Below are 12,357 nucleotides of genomic sequence, written 5' to 3' on the forward strand. Positions count from 1 at the left end.
AATACGGTTATTGTTTGTCTTCTCAAAAGATCTAAAGGTAGCCAATGTATTAATCACAGGTTTCGCCATTCTGTTTTATCTTTCATGTAGGCGTTTTATGCAAGCATAACATATCTGGAGCTTATTTGTGGCTGAAGGGCCTGCAGATTTGTGGGCCAGCTGAGAACTAGAACTGTCTTACTTTAACCGCATGCTTTAAACAGCAAGGCTCCACCTTCTTCCCAGTGTGATCTTGATTTCCCGTTCTAGTCCACTGGCTGCAAAGCTTTATTTAGTTGGATGCAATGGAGGGCGAACTCGATCCTTGTGTTTGGCCTCCAATTGAAGCAGGAATTTGGGGAAATCAAGACTGGCAAGTGCATCTGTTTCTTTTCCTTTAATGTAATTTCGAATGTAAAGTACGTATTTTTCTTAACACATTCAGAAAGTGTACCTGACCTGTGATTTGAGGCTTTAAGGTTACCTGGCAGTCCTTTTTTTGTATTGAAGATTTGTATAGCACGTACTACGGTGTTGAAGTCTTAAACACATGGGTAGTGCACTACACCTTCTGAGTGTGCGGTTGGAAGAATGTTGTATTTGCTTTTAGCCTCTGTGAAGTGTTTACATGTTGTGCATGATGACCACTTGGGTGCAGTTACACTTGTTTGGGAAGCATTGCTTATTAGTGTGATGTATGAGGATATGTTTTTCTTTTTTCTCTAATTTTGTTTTATTTGCACTGCTCCGATTAGCTCTTGAGGTCCCTTTATTGTCAGTTTTTTTCTTTTTTGTTTTAAATCGGATTTCTTTTGCTGGCTGTGGCAGGAGGTTGTCTATTATTTGATCTTATCGATTAGGAGTTGTGCGGTTTACAAATGTAGCTCAAGAAAGGGAATAAGAGATCTATCTGCCCGCATAGCGTGTTACAGTCTTTCTTTAATGTTAGCAATTATGAGACATAAAATTATGACGTTTTTCACGGTGCACTGCATTGTCGTCCTCCCTATAGTCTTTCTAGGATGCTGTGCTCGGACTGGGACCAGTTTGGACCTTACATGGTGGATTCTGTTGGAGTTCTCCATTGACCAGCAATTTGTAGGAGATCTCTATGGGCGTAGTAAGCCTGTCTAGATATTATTGAGTTGTTTGTTATGCAGTTTGTGCTGTTCCTAGGTTCCACAATCCTTTCATACATTATGTCTGTTCCACTGACAATAATTTTTAATTAAATATTATATAACTTAGTTCCCCTCCAAAACTACATACCATGCCTGAAGGAACTCTGCCTATCTAAGGAAATCCTGTGTCCTCTGCTAAAGAGACAGTAGACACTGATGTGCCCTTTAGAGTTGAAATTGTAATTGTTTGGTTTTTGGAAGGTTTTGGGTTGAGTCCTTTACGAAGATAAATGTATAGAAACATTTACCTCTTTCATTGTATGCCAGAACACTAAGTTAATATGTGGCATGTGAGCTGTTCACTCTCAGTACAGCTTATTGATTATTTATTTCCACCCCATTTCATTTGAAATGGCGACCCAGTTACCCTGGCATTGTCTGCAGTTATGTGCTGCTATTTTAACCTGGAAAGCTGTTCAACACACTTAATTGCAATTACAATACACAGTGAAAAGAACCTGCATTTGGGAGCTTTTGTCCTTTCATGAGGCATGGTGGGTGAGGCTTCACTTTTGCCTGTCCTTTTATCTACGGTTGTTGTCAATTTACTGATTATTTTAGACAGAACCCTCCAGGCCTAGACAGTTCAATTCAGAAAGAGTAGATAACTAGTTCAGGCATGGGCTGTAATAATGAGTTTGTGTCAAGCTACATATCATCTGGGTACTAAACCGTATAAAAGTGAAACTTTATTACATCGCTTGATTATCAATCCATTTGATGCCTGGATTTAAACGGTGACATGCTTGTTAAACATTTTTTACCAGCAAGTGCATTGACAACCGTAGCTTTTTATCTGGTTTTCTTGTAAACCTGATGCTTTCAAGGATAAACTTTAAAAAAACACCAGCGGATCGTCAAACAATGCATTTGGTGTTGTATGATTTTGTATCTGCATCACTTCACACACCTGCAGGCTCATTCATTGGCAGTTGTTCTGCCTCTGCTCTCAGGGCTCAGCATTTTACTTACGTTGGCTTGCCTATCAGTGTAAAAAATCATACTGTTAAACAATATTGAGCGAGCTCTTCAAAGCATGTTACTCATATTCAAATGCTAAAGCTAACAAACAACTTCATTGTCTGTTGCATGGATATATCGCCCTCCTGGGCCGGCAGGTAACGGTTGATCCCGTATCCTAAAAGTTCTCTTCTTTTACGTTGAAGTATGCTAATTTTATTGTGTTACGTGATTTTAACATTAATTTCAGCAATGCACCTACTAAAATAGCCTCCTCCCCTATGGAGCATTTTAGGGCCATAGACATTAATCTTATAAATAGTCTCCCTATGCTTGTCACAGGACACTTTCTTGGCCCACTATTCTCCAATCTGAATGATTTCCAGACAATGCCCAATTCCTTTAGTTTGGTCAGATCATCTAGCCATTCCATTCACTATGTCAACCCCCAGTATGCCTTGAGCTCCGATGCACAGGCCAGTCTCCCTCTATAAGAACTGATCGAAGCTTAATACCTCTACTCTGTACTCTACAATAAAGACACATTCTCTGGCTTTGACCTACTCCGTGAAGGCCGATTCTTCTTGACTTGATAACTGATTTGGATTCTCACTTGACTCTCTCACTTGACTCTCTACTACCTATCAAACATATTATCCATCGTAGATCTCTTCCTCCAGCTCCTTGGTTTAATAATGCCCTGAGCAGAAATAAAAGGAACTGTAAGCATTTAGAATACTACTTAGTGCTGTGAAACCCTATTCAGGGTAGCCCTGCGCTCTACGAAACTTTAATGATAAAGCAATGTTAGGATGTGACATTACTTCTACCGAAGCATCAACATTGGTTTGAAGAACAAATTATATTATGTAAGTTATGCTAGTTTTGTTGGTTCCTTAAACCGGTGAAAATACATATTTTGAATATTTTAGTTCATTCTCTCTTCAGATATACTTGAATACCTGCGTTAATATCTGTATTATTTGTTTGCTTTTGGCTTCTGTATAATCCTGCACAGAAAAATTCATTTGCTATCAGAACGCCTCAGGCTGCATTGATAAGTTATGTAACTTAGTTTCAGAAACTATTCTCTATTTTACATTTTTATATATAGCCATAGCTAATTACCACTGATTAAATACCGGAAACCTTTGATCCTGGCAGATAAAATCGTAATTATCTAGACGTAAAAAATAAAATAAAACCTATTAATATAGTTCAGCCTCCGTTAGTAATTTATTAATTCCATGGACGTGTTGTAATTGTGGTTCCTTTTTGACAGGCTGTGCTTTACTAATAGCAATAACCATGGGGATTGAGGGTATTTGCCACTGGTTTCCGGTAGGGCCGTTCTACTGTTGCTTTACATAGTGGGCAAGTGCAGTCTTTTCCAAACGTTACTGTCAGTGTAGCGAGGGTGAGCATTCACAGGGCTCTCAGGGAGGTACTGTATGGGGGGAGCAAGATATTGGATCTCAATGGACACAGTAGCTTAATGTCCATGTGTGAGAAAGTGAGTTTCTGTTGCAGTACCCCCCACTTTTTGCCTGTTACCTGATGCACTTTTCCTTGGTGTGCCCTGGGTCCCTGCCAATCAGGTACCCAGGGCCTGTGTTCCTTCCCTAAAAACTGTACTAAAGCCTAAACCCAATTGGCATCTCTGGCAACATGTTAGCCTCTAGTAAATGGTACCCTAGGTACCCAGTGCATTGTGACCAGAGAAGACCCCTAAGGGCTGCAGCTCTTATTGTGCCACCCTTAGGTGCCCTGTATACACATACACACACACACATACACACACACACACATACACACACACACACACATACACACACACATACACACATACATACACACATACATACACACACATACACACATACATACACACACACACACACACACACACACACACACCCACACACACACACACACACACACACACACACACACACACACCCCCCCCCCCTTTTTTTTTTTTTGCAGGCTGAGTGTCCTGGTTTCAGAACTAAACAAAGAGTCGACATGACACACATCCCTGTGTGCCATGCCCACAAACCCACTGCCCTGGCATACATCAGCCACCCTTCTCTTTGGGTGCCCTATGCCAGTTGTGTGGGCACAGGTGCCTGAGCCCTGTGCCCCTACAGTAGCCAGGGCCATCCCATGGCACTGTACGTGCAGTGATGCCATTAAGAGAATATGGTGCTGGGAGGTTGTCATTAAGAACTCCATAACACCATAATGGCAACACTAAAGGCTGACACGTTTGATATCAAACTTCTCAGAACATTAAACCCACACTGATGCCAGTGTTGGATTTAATGTAAAATGCACTAAAGAGGGCATCGTAGAGATGCCCCCTGAAACCTAAACTACAATCCACGTCTTGTCTGAGAGGCTGCCTAGGCCGCCACACAGCAGACATGTTGTTGGACCCCTAGGTGGAGAGCCCCCGCTCTCCTGGGCCTGCAACAATGCACATCTGGGGATGAGGTGCCAAGCCTCCTCCCCCAGAATGGGCAGGGGAAGTTTCAAAGCCATTCCGCCTTTGTGAGCTTCTCCAGACCACTTGCTGTACTCAGCAACTGGTCCCTCCAGTTCTGACCCCCATTCTGGCTGGAAGGCTGGCGGGAAACCCTACGTCAGAAAGGGGTGTGCCAGCCTGTGCCAAGTCCACCCCTCAGGTGGGAGAGAGGAGAGGTGATGCATGACCCCGGGCTCTAGCCATCTTGAAGATGGGGAGCCTTGCCCAATCACAGCTAGGCTCCTGCCCCCCTCCCACAGGAGAGAAGCAGGCTAGGGTTGTACCCACCTCAGGACAGGGACCGATTGGTCCCTGCCCTTGCCCTACCTGTAACGCCCCTAAATTTAGTATTTAGGGGCACCCTGAACCTTTTTCCTCAGATCCAGGTTATGAAACAAGAAAGAAGAACAAGGAACAAGAAGACCTGCCGTGCAGCTGCTAAAAAGAGGAAGACACCAACTGATTTGGCCCCAGCGCTACCGGCCTGTCGACCCTTGAACCTGCTCCTGCTAAACCCTGGCGTCTCCAGTGGTCAGCAACCTCAAAAACCTCGGAGGACCTGACTGCCTTGTGACTCTGACTACCTGGGTCTCCCTCGAGCAGTGGTACTGCTCAAAGCAAGTAACAAGCCCTGGCATCAGCCCGGAATCGCGAACCCTGCACACTCTGCACCTGCCTGGCCTGTGCTGGAGTGAATCAAGACCCTGAGGACGTCCCCCCAGCGATTCAGACCTGGAATCCAGTGCCCAAGGACCCTCCTCGACGACCCAGACGACAAGGGACCCCTCCAACCGCAACCAGCAGGGGGTAAAATTTCGCGACCTCAAAAGACACCCCAGCGCCCCACGGCCCCCTGTGCCCAACTCCTGGGTGCCTACCTATCCTCCAAGATCCCAGCTTACCCTTCTAAGGGTTGGTCGCTCCAGAAGATCCTCCGTCCCGAGCCTGCAGCCTTTGTTCCCTTTTCAAGATCTCCATTGAAAAACATTGATCGCCTGACGACTCAAAAGCACCCTGCACCCAGTCGCCCGAGTGCCCCTGGCAGTCCAACCTTTGTCCTTATCTACTTCCTCATTTGCCCTGAGCAAGTGACCAGGAGCCCAGCGCCCACAGCCGTGTGGCCTGCTAGCCAGGAGCCACCAACCGAAGGCCCCCTGCCTCGCATTGGATAACATTGGGCCTAACTACCTCTGCACCCGGCTGCCCCTGTGCCGCTGAGGGTGTACCAACTATACGTACCTGACCCTGGGGGATCCCTGAGTCTATGCCCAGAACCTTTTTTTTTTTTTAATTTTTTTTATTTTTTTTGGGGTTCAAATCTGCTTTATTGTATAAGATGAATTGCAATACACAGCTTGTTTTGCCCACAACCCGGAGGCCGGCAGCAGAGTAGTATGGTCAGTACACAGCCATGTAGCCGGCATCCCGGGGGCCCGGCGGCACGGCATACATACAGGTAAAACTAGTTCCGCAGCTGGTGTTGTAGGACAGGCAAGGATGAGCAGCAGTTGAACAAAGTTTTTTTGAGAGAAGATTCTCTTCTTTTTGTTGAAGGTCAGAACAGTAAACAAAACACCCCAACTAGGCAGCAACTAAGAGGCATTTCACGACTGTGTAGTAGGATAGGTGATAGTGTTCCGGCGTGGCAACCTAGGCAAGCAGAGGTGTGTATGATATCTCGTTTCCAGGACATCTGCCCTAACACAAAATAAACCAGCAAGGGCTGGTTGTAGGAAGGTGTATAATGCCCTGGAGTGTCACCCGCAGGAGATGTAAGAGCGTGCAGTGGGTATGGCACAGGGTATACATGTACAGATAAGGGGGAGCGATAGGCCAGCCAAGGCGGGACAGTCTTAAATGTCAATTACCGTGTGGGGGCACAGGGGGGTGTGGACGAAGGAGCCCTTGTATCTAAGCAGTGACTTTAGGTTAGGTCTAGAACAGAACACGGGGCCCTAAGTTATGACAAGTTGACTTTCCGACTGAGCGCTGTTGTCCGGGCGTGTGAGCAGATAGCGCACCAGCGGATCCCAGATGTCGCTGGGACGACACGAGGGAGGCAGTAGTTCAGCAAAAGTAGTATGCTGATCTTGGCAGTATATCAAATCTGTAAGCCAGTCCTTGAATTTGGGCGCCCTTCCTCTGCCCCATCGGCACGCGACTCGCCGCTTGGCCAAGAGTAGGGCAGTGTCAATGAATTTCCTGCAATCTCAAGGCATCTGCATCGTATACCCAAGGAGGGCCATCAAAGGGTCCGCAGGGACCGCCTCCCCCACCATCTCCGCAAGAGCCTCCGTCACTTGCCGCCAGTAGTGAGCCACCTGGGGACATTCCCACGTCAGATGAAGAAAATCGGCATGGTCGGCACGACAGCGCTCACATCGGGCGTCATCGGTCAGCCCGAATCTACGTTTCCGCACCGGCGTGTAGTACACCCGCTGAAGGAATTTATAGTGGATCATTTTTAATCTGCTACTGGCAGGGATGCGGGAAGTGAGTGCACAGCAATGGTGCCATTGTTCGTCTGATACCTCAGTGGCAAGCTCAGCAGACCAGCGCAGTCGAGCATTGGATTCCGGCTCTGGAGCAGCACCGCGAAGCTGACGGTAGAGTCCAGAGACCAAGTGTGTCCCGTCCTGCGAGCCCAATAGGAAGTGTAGTGGAGGCAGGACCTCGGGGTACTCGGGTATGATGTCCCTCATCCCCGCACGCAAACGTATGTAATAAAAGAGCTCGAGGGGAGTACGCTCATGCGTTTTGAAGAACAGGTCTGCCGATTTGAAGTGACCATCAAGGAACAAATCACCCCAGCAAGTGACATGGAGTTTATCACAGAGGTGTCGGAAACCTGGTTCCGACAAGAGGGTAAGTTTTGGGTGATAGGCAAGCGGGAACCTGGGTGAGTAGAGTAGGGGGCACGACAAGCTTTTAGTTATGCGGCGCCACGCATCCAAGGTGCAGGAAACTGAGGTATTCGGCGTGGTTATGGACGACTCAGGACAGTGCATCAGCCCGTTGAGCGGGAGTGGGTGTACTATCCAGTCCTCTACCGCTATGTGCGGCATGAAGGGGGTAGGAGCCATCCAGTGGTAGGCAAAATGCGCCTGTGCACACTGGTAGTATGCCTCAAAATCAGGGACATCGAATCCCCCCCTGTCATAGGGAAGGGTCAACGTCGACCACTTAAGCCGGGGGCTCCTGCTCCCCAGAAAAGCCTGCGCAACTCCTTCCGTAGCGTCTTGAAAAAGAAGGCGCCAGGGAAATAAGGAATATTGAGGAAAAGATATAGAAAGCGGGGTAATACCACCATTTTTATGAGCGAGGCTCTTCCGGCCATGGAAAGTGGCAGCGTGATCCATCTGTCTACGGAGGCTGTCAATTTGGTTATGGCCACTCCATAATTGGATCGCAGTGTCTCGTCCTTATCACGAGAGATGCGTATTCCCAAATAGCGAAGATCCGTACGACACCACTCCAATGGGTAATCGAGAGGGAAGTCATGTACCGCATCTGTTAAGGGGAAAAATTGTGACTTGGTCCAGTTGATGTGGACTCCTGACACCCCGCCAAACATAATAAATTCTCGAAGTAGGGGATTGAGATGCGTCTCAGGATACTTAACGTACAGTGTGATGTCATCCGCATAAAGGGATACGTCAATTTGTCGCTGCAGGCACTGCACTGCCCCAGTTCGATGCAACTGACGTAAGCGACAGGCGAGAGGCTCAACCGCAATGGCAAATAACAGGGGAGAGAGCGGGCATCCCTGACGGGTGCCTCTTGTGAGTGCGATAGGTTGTGACAGGCGTCCGTTAATTAGCACCCTTGCCGTGGGATCCGTATAGAGGAGGCGGACCCAAGATAGAAACAATTTAGGGAACCTTATGCTGGCAAGAACCGAAAAGAGGTAAGGCCACTCGATCGAGTCGAATGCCTTGGTGGCATCGAGGAATACAGCTGCCACAGGAGTGTCAGGGTGAACCGTGCGGAGCAAGGAGAAGAGGGTGCGAAGGTTATGGGAAGTAGATCTGCCTGCTACAAAGCCAGACTGGTCAGGCAATACAAGTCTGGCCATTAATAGCGATAGCCGGGTGGCCAGTACCTTAGCAAGTATTTTAACATCGCAGTTTAAGAGGGAGAGTGGACGGTAAGAGTCGCATGATGTGGGATCTTTATCTGGTTTTAAGAGGGAGGTGATCACTACTAAAACTCGGCAGGTATGCCATCGAGTCCCGGAGCCTGGCCATTCTTAAGGGACATGATGGCCTCGCGAACCTCATCTAGCTCAAAAGGCGCCGCAAGAAATTCCCTGTCCCCATCGCTGAGCCAGCATAATGCCACATCGTTGACGTATGCAGCATATGGCGCGTCTGTCTCCGCTGTGGAGATGTAAAGTGAGGAGTAGTGTGCTGTGAATGTGTGCAGTATCGCATCCGAGTCTCTGACAGTGGAGCCGGAGGCATCAGTGAGTTCTAGTACGGTATTATGCACTCGTGAAGGTTGCGTGAGTGTAGCAAGCACCCTCCGGGGCCTATCGCCTTCACAGTATTTACGGGCTGTCCAATGTTTACCCCGGTATTTCGCCTCCCTGGCAGTCTCCTCCTCATACCATGACAGTGTCTTCCTAAAGGTAGCATGCAGTTCAGGGTCAGTTTCAGATATCATGCGGAGATCCAGAGCCCGCAGTTCCTTTTCCAGTGTGCTAATCGAATGTAAAATATCACGTAGTACCCCGTGGCTCTTAAATGCAGTACCCCCTGATAGTGACCTTGAACGCCTCCCATATGTATTCGACTGACTCAACCGACCCCTTATTTCTAGGAAAGAAATCCGCTATCTCCTCCCCCAGCTCAGTGCGAAACAGGTTGTCAAGAAGGACGTCAGGGCGTAGTCTCCACTGCGGTCGCGGAGTGTCCCACCCAGGAGTACGGAACCGCAAAAACACAGGGCTGTGATCAGAATAGGTTCTTGGTAGATGATCCACCCCTACCAGCTCTGTAGCAATACCCCTGGTGATCAAAAAGTAGTCCAAGCGTGCCCATGTCCCGGTGTGAGGTGAAGTGTGTACCCTCCCTTCCATGAGGATGCAAGTGTCTCCAGGCATCTAAAAGACCACCCTCCTCCTCAACTCCCTCCAATGCCTCTCTGGCCCTAGGCTTATAGGAGCTAACACCATCCGCTCTGTCTAATGAGGGCATCAGCGCCAGGTTGAAATCCCCACCCCAAACTACATGCCGTGCCCCAACAGCCACAATCTTTCCCCATAGAGTGGTAAAAAAGGCAGGTGTATCGACATTAGGTGCATATATGGACACAAACAGGTATAGGTCGCGGCCTATTCTGCCCCACAACAGAGCATAACGGCCCTCTGTCAACCACTTTCCCAAATCTTTGGAAAGGCACATTTCGGGCGATGAGAATTACAACACCTCTAGCATAAGTCGAGTACGAGGAGAAAGTACGGTTTCCGGCCCACCTGCTCGCAAAAGTGGCACTACTCTGTGCGGGCAGATGTGTCTCCTGCAACATGGCAACCTGTATATGATGTCTATCGAGGTAGGCAATAACATTTCGACATTTCTTAGCATTATTCAATCCCCGGACATTCCAAGATAAGCATGTCAGTTGCGCAGTCGTATTCAAAGCAGCCATGAATAGAGCAACAATGAATATGGCGGTGCCCGAGAGGGCCGCATAGTGTGTCCACCTCCGCCCTGCCAGTGCCAGAGCATACACCAGGTTATTGTACACATACATAGTCTAGTCAATGAAAGCCTCTCAAAGCCCACCCTCCCCCCACCCACCCCAGCATCCCAATCATGCCAGTGGCCGCACAGTCCCCCCCCCAACAGTCCCCCCCCCCCCCCCCCCCCCCCCCCCCCCCCCCCCCCCCAACTGTAGTAGCACGATCAACAAAAACAGTAACATGACCATGGGGATCACCCAGTAGGGGTAAAACATAGAGTGGCGCACAGCCACTTCCCGGTCCTTAGCTCCAGAACTGTACCGCCCTCGGTGGAGACTAGGGCCGAGAGAGTGGTCCTTGGTGTACATTACCACAGGGGTGCAGAGTCCATGCAGGTTCATCGTTCATGAATCACCCCAACGTCTGCAGTCCGATCCGTAGGGTGAGTGCCAGCCGGCGTAGAGAAGACACGACTTGTAGTTCATATGGACAGCTAGTCGTCGTGTGACGCTGGTGATAGGTCGGCATCCTCCTGCTCATCTGCAGCAGCACGGTCTTCTCTGCGTGCCCTTCGTATCGATTTCAGGAAGTCCTCTACTTTTTGCGGGTTAGTGAAAAATCTTTGCTTACCCTGATGGGTAACTCGAAGCTTCGCAGGGTACAAAAGAGCATAGTCTATCTGGGCCTCCCGTAACTTTTTCTTCACCGGCAGAAACTTGCGCCGTTCCTCCTGAACCATCGGCGTGAAGTCTGGGTAGACAGAGAAGGTGACCCAGTTATACTGCAGCGATCTCTGAGTTCGGGCCGCTCTGAGGGCAGTGTCACGATCGCGGTAGTTCAAGAGCCGAGCAATGATGGGCCTTGGTGGAAGGCCAGGCTTAGGCACAGGCGCCAGGGAGCGGTGGGCCCTCTCCACAATAAATTGAGGCGAAAAAGCATCCTCCCCGATCGAGCCTTTAAGCAGTTTCTCAACGTACAATTCCATCCTACCCTTATCTGTGGATTCCGGCACATTGGTGATGCGTATGTTGTTCCGGCGGCTGCGTGCTTCCAAGTCCTCGTTCTTTGCCGCTATGATCCGGAGTAAATTATCCATCCTAGCCAGTTGCGCCGTATGGGTCGAGGTGACATCGGAGTTATCGGATATTCGTTGCTCCGCGGTCGTGATTCGCTCCTCATGTCGGTCGACCTTGTGTACCAGAGCATCCAGCCGTGCTGTGACACCATCCACCTTCTTGACAACAGTGGCGAAACCCTGTCTCATCTCTTGAACCAGGTTGGTAAGGTCCACATCATTAGTAGGAGGTGGGGTAGCTTGCGGAGAAGATGCGCTAGGCCCAGGAGTCATCTGCGTCGATTTAGCACCTTTTTTCACGCTGTCAAAGCTCAGCTTAGGTTGGCGATTCTCAGTCCGTCCCATGGCGGTGTCCGGGGGCGGCTTCCAGGCTATGAAGCGTAATGTTAGTACAGCCTGCTTCTGTGGGACGTAGGAGTACAATCCTCCCGAAGAGGGCACAGCTGACAGCGGGCAGGAGAGAGCAAACGCGGTGCCACCGAGGGGATTGCAAGGGGGACGCAGTTTGTAAGCAGGTACGCGCGTCTTCCAAGCGCTATGATGGTGAAGGGGGCAAACAAAGAATGCCAGGCAAATGTGGTACTAGACGCCTCCCGCTCAGCGCCGGCAGGGAAACGGCCTGGTTACGTTGTGCCACCACAACAAGTAGAGTCCAGTCTAGTAGGGCAAGGGATGGCGATTTCCCCACTAGGTAGAGCCTTGCAGGGGGTTGCGTCTCACAGGGGGGCAGTCCAGGGCCTCTCCGCGTGGCGTCCACGCACAAATGAGGCAAGCGATAGCTCTCCCCAATCTTCAGATAGCGCAGGGGCGTCGCATCGGCAAAAGTGGCGCGTAATGGTGGCGCCAGGTACAGAGGGGCCAGTCCTAACCCCCGGTCTGTTGGCCCGACAACCCGCGCTGCTCGACCAGGAGCGCCAGTCAGGCGGAGGGCCGTTAGGAGAGCTCGGGG

The 12,357-nt window shown here is 49.4% G+C and overlaps 1 protein-coding gene across 9 annotated transcripts in view; it reads left to right on the forward strand.

Annotated features, from left to right (window-relative positions):
* IMPDH1 (inosine monophosphate dehydrogenase 1) overlaps nucleotides 1-12,357 on the forward strand; it is a 526,992-nt gene that overhangs the window by 199,571 nt on the left and 315,064 nt on the right. Inside the window, exon 1 of one of the 9 annotated variants that reach the window (XM_086918884.1) lies at nucleotides 225-352. The exons of the other annotated variants lie outside the window; for them this stretch is intronic. Within the exon in view, the coding sequence (XP_086775010.1) occupies nucleotides 285-352 (68 nt within the window). The 5' untranslated portion in view covers nucleotides 225-284. Of the gene's footprint in view, nucleotides 1-224; nucleotides 353-12,357 lie in introns of those variants that run through there. 9 annotated transcript variants of the gene reach the window in all.

The sequence above is a fragment of the Lissotriton vulgaris genome, chromosome 1_1 (assembly GCF_964263255.1).
Source record: "Lissotriton vulgaris chromosome 1_1, aLisVul1.2, whole genome shotgun sequence".
Classification (NCBI taxonomy): Eukaryota; Metazoa; Chordata; class Amphibia; order Caudata; family Salamandridae; genus Lissotriton; species Lissotriton vulgaris.